The 9,040-nt window shown below is 44.6% G+C and overlaps 1 protein-coding gene across 1 annotated transcript in view; it reads left to right on the top strand.

Moving 5' to 3' along the window:
* The first annotated feature begins 574 nt into the window (after positions 1 to 574).
* Positions 575 to 9,040, top strand: part of LOC119430893 (multidrug resistance-associated protein 1-like) — a 50,400-nt gene continuing 41,934 nt past the window's right edge. Inside the window, exon 1 of the mRNA XM_037698358.2 lies at positions 575 to 677. Coding sequence (XP_037554286.2) covers positions 657 to 677 — 21 coding nt within the window. The 5' untranslated portion in view covers positions 575 to 656. The remainder of the gene's footprint in view (positions 678 to 9,040) is intronic.

The raw sequence follows: 9,040 nt of genomic DNA, 5'->3' as shown, positions 1-9,040 counted from the left end.
TGCTTTTACGTGGTCCAAAATATGTCATCATAATTGGCCTGCGACAGCAGACAAAGAGGAAGGAATCACGGGCCTTATAGTGCTCCAGGTGTGCTGTAGTTGTCGCTTTTAATACTGCTCACCGACACCCAGAGACGAGCCCAAACCAGTAAGAACAGGAACACGCGACAGTCATGAATGACGGGTAGTCAACTTCAGCGAGGTCTCCATGTATATATAAAAAATATGTTTACAAAGTCAGCCGTTCCTCTGCAGCAACTGTCAGGCTTCGAGCTCGTGGCGGCAACCAATCTCGGTTATAGTTTTTGTTTTCGGCTAAGCTTGATCTCAGTGCCACAGATTTGATCTTCTATCTGCTCGTTTCTTTCACTTCCTTTTTATACGTTATTCCGGGGGGATGAAACATAAAGAACGCCAATATCATTGTGTAAGTGTACTGCTCTAGTTACTCATGGGACGGGGCGTATGTGGCTGTTGCTGGAGATTGGGATTGCATAGTGAGTGAGCAGAAAAATAAATAAATAAAGAAAGAAAATTCAGCCACCACCTGTTTCATCCGGCAATCGCCGGCAGATGAGACCTGCGCTTTGTCGTGCCTCGCTTCACGTGTTAGTTTTCAGACAGCCGTGCAACCCAAACCCACCTGAAGCTTGGCGATGGAAAGGTATGAAGATTCGGTGAGTGAAGAAGAGCTCCCTTGTAGATTATCGCGAATCTTGGAAGCACGTGATCGTGAAACACCGTAAACATCACTTTGATGCCGTCAAAGTGATGTCCAGGCAAATTTTCGCTTTCAGCATAGCCGTCGCCGTGAAGTTCCGGATGTATAAAAGTACAGAGCGCGGATAAAGGTACAGTTGAACCCGGATATATCGAATCCCCATATAATGAATTATTGTGTATATAGAACAGCTGTAAACAGCTGTAATATACGTATATGGAACAGCTGTAATTTACGTATAAAATTTTCATTTTATATATCGAATTACCTATGTATCGAACATTTTTGTGATGCCCTTCCGATTCGGCATATCCAGGTTCAACTGTATATTTAAGTAAATAAACGTCAATAAAATTGACCGATGGCTGCATTAGAACAAAGGACTTCTAAGCAGAGAAGTCCGATACTCTACCTATTAGACCACAAACACTTGCCTCGGCAGGCCGAATGGAACATTCTTCAGAATGTGCCCGCCTGCAAAAGGCGTTTCTTAGATGCCACAACAGTGTTCCTTCTACCCAGCAGTTGTCTTGCGTGTTGCGTCTCGCCAATATGTCGCGCTTGCATATTGTTTGAACACCATTCGAGGAGTCGTAGTTATTGTTGCCCGTCCAACCTGTGGTTCGGACTGCGGAGCAAACATCCCTGTGGCTGAATCCCTAAGTAGAGGTCGCAAAGTCCGAGCATATATAGCACTCAAGCTTGCTATCGCTTCGGGCGAACATGCCACTTATTTTTTTTTCTTATTTTACACTGGACGGATCTGAAATGTTGTTTTACGTAAAGTCAGCTTGTTGCATAGGAAGACCAGCGGAAGTGGCCAGTGGCGTTTTCCTGCTGTGTCTGAAGTCGCCGGTTTGGCAGTCGAATCGTGGTGGATTCAAACGGCCATGTACGCGCATGTAGACTTGGGGGCACGTTACGGCAACCGAGTTTATCAAAATTAGTTCTAACCACACCCATTAGGACGTTTCTCATGGGCAATGCATTGATTTGAGATGTTAAAAGGAAGCTTTAGCTATGGGGGCTCCTATATAAATACATGGAAACGGAGAAGTTGTTTTTCTCGGTAACGACTGCAGAAATTTTGATTAGGTTTGCTGCATATATCTGTAAATAAAGATTCTACCGTCTAGATGGAGCATTTTTTTAAATTTGGGACATCTTTTTTTTCACGTTAATTCCTGAAGAGTGCATAAAAACTGATAAATTGAGTTGGAAAACTACAATCCAGCAATAGAAAAGGATATCACAATTTTATAAGCTGCACGCATAGAAGCATCAAGAGTGGGCAAAGTTGATATATTATCCAGCGCGCTGAAATATACGACAAATGTTTGAGTAGGACTTTTAGAAAAGCCTCGTAAGAATTGCAAGGATTTCACATGTTCCGAATGTTATATATTGCATTTGTCCGCTTCAGAATCTCTAGCCGATGCAGTTTACATAACTGCGATACCTATTGCTGGAGCAGTTATAGAATTACTAATCTTGTGCTTTCGTTTTATTGCGATATCAACTTATTTTATTGGGATAGCGATAGCAATATGAACACTCAAAGCGGATTTCTGCCGTTGGCGTCGCCGTCGCCGTGAGGTTACGTATGGAGTCCAACGGCAGTGAAATCGTCGTCGCGCGCCGTATGCTGTATGTGCGAGTGAAAGCGCGCGAGGGACGCACGCTTTCACGGAGAGCGAACGCACGGCGGAGAGCAAACGCGACTACTTCCGTCGCACGAAAGGTCGTGGGGGGACGGGAGGGAGGGGAGGCGACGTTTATCTGCGGCACCAAATGCGTATTTATATAAAAACGTTGCGAGCAGAGAAGGTGGTAAAGACTTCCGACGCTGCTCGACGAGTGTCCCGTTCTGATCTCGTCGAAAACCTCTGAGCCGCCCCCAGAGGCACCGGCAACAGTCACCAACGCCGCGCGCGTTCGGTGCGAACGCGGACAAAACACCAATGGTGTCGACAACTGTTCTGCGTGTTGCTGGTGCTGCTGCTTGTCCAAGTTTATACATCTGATAAAAGTAGTATTCTTACTCCGTATAGCTCTCTACTAATTTGCTATCGCAATTGATGCTTCGCCTTTCGGGTGAAATTGCGACATTTTTTTAAGCTTTCCAAATTTCGGTATTTATTACTTTTTGCTTTAGAGCCATACATCAAACGTATGTTTAATGTAGTCGGTATAATCCATCTTTCTCTCTTATAGGCGACAAATTTCCCTGAAATCGGTTCAGCGGTTGTCTAACCCGAGCATTTGTGCATTCTACTTGAAATTGAATTTAGGGAAATTGAAGTTGTCGCCAGGCTAAAGCTTATTCTTACGCCCAATTATTAATAAGTTAAAAACTAATAATAATTAGCCATATCCAGAAAAGAATGAGGCAAAATTGCAGGTAGAGATGCAACAGCTTGACATGACATGACAAGAACTTTATTTGAGTCCTGAGGAACTGAGATCTAGGCGAGCCGAAGGCTCCCCCAGATTAAGTCGGTGGCTCCGCCCACGATGGGACCGGGAGACCAAGTCCCGTCGCGATGTCGTGGGCCCTCTGGACAGCCTGGAGTTGAAATTGAAGATTGCTGCTCTTGAGGGATTCCTCCCATTGCTCTTTCGTGATGAGTGGAGAGGTGTTAAGGGCTGGGCACAACCAGAGCATGTGATCAAAAGAGCATGAGTCATGACCACATTTGGAGCACGACTGTGAATGATCAGGGTCTATCCTGTTAAGGGACCGGGGAGTGGGATACGAACGGGTTTGCAGAAGTCTGAGTGTGCTAGCCTGAGGTTTGTTCAATTTGGGGTGGGGGGGGGGGGGGTGGGGGGGGGGGGTTGGAGCGTCCTCCTGCCGAGACGATAATGGGAAACAATTCCGTGGAAGGTACATAATGGATCTTTGTGGATGTTGACCTCGTTCCGAGCCTGGCTACCCCCGACAGCGCGGTGCGTGAAATCGCGCGTTATCCGGTGGGCCTGCTCGTTAGGATTACATCCGAGCGGGTTAACTGAGGCATCTATATGGGCTGGGAACCACGAGATGTGGTATCCTCCTTCGCTGCTCTCCCGAGTTCTTTGAAGTGCTTTGTTCACAATATTGTTCGCCTGTTCAGACACTAGTGCGGCCGAGAAGGATCTAACTGCTGTGCGTGAGTCCGAGAAGATGATAGGGGGAACTTTTGCGCTGTGAAAAGCCAGAGCGATCGCCGCTTCCTCCGCCACATGTGCATGACGCCACATGACGCGGAGGGCAACCTGCTTAATGCAGCTTCTGTCTATACTAAGATGCAGCAGCTTCTCCAGAAATAATCCACAGGAGGAAACACTAGAGGGCCACGTTGCCACTAGAGTGCCACAGATGCCGCCTTGCACTTAGCTGTCTTAAAGTTCTTACGAGTGGTTAACGGGCCAAGAAAAAGCCGCTTGCATATTTTTGGTCCTTAAGCTTGAACGCCTACATCTCTTGGTGAAGAAATCCAAGAACCACGATTTGCAGGTTTCTTTCACAGGGAAGACTCAAAACCTGAAATACCCTTTCGGGCAACTGTGTCAGTGCAAGGCTAGTGAGAGCATGCTCCTTCAGGTTACTTGCAGGTTCATTTAGGTGCGCTAACTGTTGTAGACCTTTTTTTGGTCAGTAACTCTGAGGAGGTCGTCAGCTTCTTAACTAGCTGTAATCCACGAAAATGTACTAGTTTTAGTGTTGATATGCAGGACGTTTTCTATTGATTGCAGTATAAGTTCTAGTTACTATGTGCGCAAGGAAATATTACTGACCTAAATGATTCGACTGGCTTTATTAACAAGTGTGGCTTTCCCATGGAGTGTTTGCTCAAACTATTTTTTCTTTTTACCTCGATTCTACCTAGGTGTCTTGGCCAGGCGACCTATTTCTTCTATCCTCTGGTGTCTCTATAGGTTCTACGACTGCTCCTTTCTTAAGTGGTGTTTTCTGAGTAAGGTAGACCGTGCCCTAAATTCTGATGTAGATGGTTTGCCGACACGATATTTGGGCTGTGTCGATGATTGCGTAGCTCTTGTGGACCGTGATAACCATATCCAGTGCATGGTCAATATTCTTCAGGCGCTTCAGAGAAAAAGGGCCATGGAGTAAATTTCACACACAGGATTCCTAACCAGGAGGCGCTTTAGTTTCTCGATTAAACTTGGCGGTTTCAACCTGCACATGTTTGTTGGATGGATGTATGCTCCAAGAGAGGCAAAGCCCCTGTTAAGTTTTAAACCTGTCCATTCGAAACTTGTAAAAAATGGGATCGCATCATAATGTTTGGAGTTGGGGCTTTCGAAATCTTGTTTTCGTGCCAGGAGATGAATTTTGCCAACAGTTTGATTGCTTGAAGCAGCCGGTTTTACCGCTTCACCTCTGTGCACTGCCTCTGAGCGTTTCGTCAAGAAGCCTAAAACAACAGCTTCCCATGCCAGCCAGCCTGAGGCGCCACCAAATTCACCTATAAAAGTGTGCCTAATACCTTACATAAACACTATTAGAGCGATAGCTCTCCCACTCCATGTCTCGCAAGGTCATTCATCGCGTCGCAGTGACCTTGAGCCACCGGAGCGCAAATGTGGCAGGTGTGACGTCACGCCACGTGATCAGCCGCGGAGAGGCGTCGCAGCTGCGCTCGCTCGGAGTCTCGCCGCTGTGGTACCACGTGACTAGGCGAGGGTTTAACGGCTGCTTACCTGCGCTTGGTCGCTCAGTTAGCGCTCAGCCGTGCTCCCTCAAGGGGTGCAGAAGATAGCGCCAACCTTTCCTTTTCCAAATGGACCACTTAATAGTCGCTCAGTCTCGCCATGGATGCCGCGCCGGCTGGGCCGTCTGTGCGTGCACTTCAGAGCAAGCGGCAGGCTGAATCCAATCATCCAGCAGATATAGCTAGACGGCAGGCTGCGAAATCTCAAGCAAAGGCAAAGTTGGCTGCTGAAACACCGGAGGAAAGGGAGGCCAGATTAGCACGTTGTAGAGAAGCTTACCAAGCGCGGAAGCATGCATTAATGAAACACTGCCTGCATAGTCTTTGCAAAACCAAGCGATACAGACCTTTCGCTCGTGATAACTAGTTTTACAAGAGTTAAGTGTCAGCCATTTTTTTCGCGTAGGTTAAAAAATGTTGCGGGGCATTACGGCATTGACACGTTTTTCTTTGTTATTTTCGTGGGTAAAAAAAAACTTGCAGATGCTTGCACTGCAATAGACATTAGATAAAAGATTGACCACAGGAAAAGTGCCAATGGCTGTTTTGTATAACATGTTAACAAGTACACTGATTGTTCATCTGCAGTGGCTTACTGTATACCTTGGACATGCAGTCTATAGCGTGTACATTAGAGAGACCGGAAGATGTGTCAATACCTGGTTACGCGCGCGTGCAAGTTCTTAAAAAGGAGCTGCGTCTTCGTATCTTGTCAGCCATTGTCGAGAATGTGGCTGCATGCCTTCTTTGGCTGATACCTTGGCTGTTATGAAACACCACGATCAGCGTAGACATGAAATTACAGAGGTGTATGATACTATGAGGAATGAAGCAATGTAGGTTATAGTCAACCTCCGGTTTCTCTATCTTTCCACGAGATCGCATTTGTTGAGGGTTCTTGAGTGTGTGACGAGCATAACGCATGCGGCACGCACATTTCCTTTTCAATGATTGTGTAGCCTGTGGCGTCGCTTGTCCCGTTTTCTGTCTGTTGTCGTTGCCAGTTTGTGCTCTGCTGGATACGGAGAGTTTTCAAACCGCCTTTCTATTCTGGTACAACTGAAAAACTTAGCGTAGAATTTTTCTTTTGTTTTGTTTCTTATTAACCATGCATGAGTACATACTAAATAAAATATGAAGATGTTTCTGCAAGAACGAAGCGTTATAGAGCAGGTGAACATTGTTGTTGATCTGGCAGTTCAAGGTAAATGTATTGTTCAGGGACTCGTGTTTTGTGCTTGCTTATGAAAGCCAGCAGCGCTATGTTCCTTAATAATTCGTGATTAATTAATTAAATAAATTAGAAATAGGTGCAATCACCAAACGAGATTTTAGCAGGGTGGTACGAAAAGATCATGCTACAATGGCAAGGATATAGACTCTATGCATGCTGTACCAAATTGGACTCGTGCTATCAAAGAAACAAAAAATGAAAGAAAGAAAGATCGAAATATACATGTAGCATTGACATAACTCTCAAATGTTGTGACTCATGCACGCTCAGCAAATTGTTCACACACTCAGTGAGAAAACGAACATACGCTGATCACAGAAATGAATAAGACAATAGTTACAGTACATATAACTCCACAACTACAGGACACAGCTACATTATACAAGAACTACAGTACATTTATAGAGCTAAACAAAACAAAAACAGGCTTGAGGAGAACATATAGTTTTTAGAAATACAAAATTATTTAGAACAGACAACTGGTACACTAAATATTCATAAAGAAGGCCATTTATGAGGATACATTTATTCAGGGTTTTAAGTATAAAAAAAAAGTAAAATATGACTGTGGTGTCACCGTGTTATTGCTAAGCTCCTTCTAATCGGCTATACTACGTAAAATAAAATGAGTACTTGAATGTATTGTTGAGTGTGCAAAACCATCCATGCGTCCGTCAGTCCGTCCGACTTACATTTGGACATTGAGACATTGGTTCCAGGACTTACATTTGGAAATGCGGTTGCTTGCTTGAAGTCAGTGGTACAATCAGGACTCGATGGCAACCAAAGGTCAGTGGGATGTCTCGCATTGGGCGCTCACGGGACGACTACAAATGAAGCTGTGCAGGATGATATGGGCTGGACAAGTTTTGAAGTGAGGGAAGCTCACAGCGAACTACTGAGTGTTCAGATATTTGTACAAGAAAAACATTGATTCACAGTGGAGGAAAAGAACTAGGAAGATTACCATCAAGTATGCGACCAGCATGGCGAGCAACATGGCAGCAAAGAACGTCAAGCGGCAAGTAAAAGAGGCTGAGGTAATCTCATGGGTGGCGGCAATGGAAAAGAAACCTGCTATAAGTAACTACTTAAGAGGAAAAAACGAAATGAGGAAAGAAACAATTTATGATAGCTCAAAGGGAAAACTCTTTACTTTTTCGAAGCGAGATCAGGATGCCTTATAACACTGCACTTGTAAAGCGAGATACAACAATGAAGAGAGTCATGTGCTTGCTGCGGTAAAGTTAGATAAACGATGGAACATGTTTTATTCGAATGTGAAGATATCTGCTCAGCGGTCGATTTAGGCACCTCTGGCCTCCTTAGGTCCTTGGGCTCAGCGAGAGCAGGGGGACAGTAAACATGTCCGAAATAGGTATCAGTAAGAGGGGATTGGAAGATTGATGGAAGAAAAGTAGGGAAACGACTAACAACGGAGGTGTACAAAAACAAAGTTCCCAGTAGGGGTTCAGAAAGTTTGGTGAGAAGAATTATTCGTGCTGTTTTGTGTTCTTTGTTTAAAGATAGGTAGGACATTAGGCAAATAATAAACAAGAGCTTGGTGACGCAACCCACTGCCCTGTTCCAAAGGGGACGCTCCTAGCATCCCTCCCATCAATCAATCAATCAATCAATCATCAATCAATCATAATTAATCAATTGATTCATCTATCAATCCATCCCTTCCATCCCATCCCATTCCATCCGATTCCATCCATCCCATCTATCCCATTCCATTCCATCCCAATATATTCCATTCATTCTATTCCATCCTTTCCATTCCATCCATCGCGGCAGCAGCAGCGGCGGCGGGCCGTGCGGGGGTAAGAAAGAAAGAATGAATAAAACCTTTATTTTAAGGAAGCTCACCCAAAAGTTTCGCTGCATGCAGACTACAACTGGGAGGATCTGCTGCTTTTTCTTCCTTTATATTAATTGGAATAAAACGTGTGTTGCAGTCATTTACAATGTCCTTAAACCACTCCCAGGGAAGATGCACGTGATGGAAGCTGCTAGCAAAATCGTCATAACGGAAAGAATGTTCGTCTAATAGTGATATATCCTCTGCCCAGGAAAAGTGGCAATGTAGAAATTCAAGATTTAGAAAAAAAAAAAGAAAACATCCGATGCCGTTAGGAAAACAGCATGGTGACTAGAGCTTCGAGGTACGACTTCACAATTTCTATTCTCGCTCATGTTGCCACTTAACAAAAATGGCCAATAACTCATTTTGAATTCTTTTGGACTCTTCTATAGCTATCAACTGATTTATATAAGTCAAACTCAAAGGCAATATGTCACATTTCAGGAGCTGGAATATCACCTTGATCATGATACATTGTCGACCAGTCAATATTGGGTAGA

Source organism: Dermacentor silvarum, chromosome 10, assembly GCF_013339745.2.
Source record: "Dermacentor silvarum isolate Dsil-2018 chromosome 10, BIME_Dsil_1.4, whole genome shotgun sequence".
NCBI classification, from domain to species: Eukaryota; Metazoa; Arthropoda; class Arachnida; order Ixodida; family Ixodidae; genus Dermacentor; species Dermacentor silvarum.
Note: the sequence above shows the minus strand (reverse complement) of the source record. Positions and strands in the feature narration are given on the sequence as shown.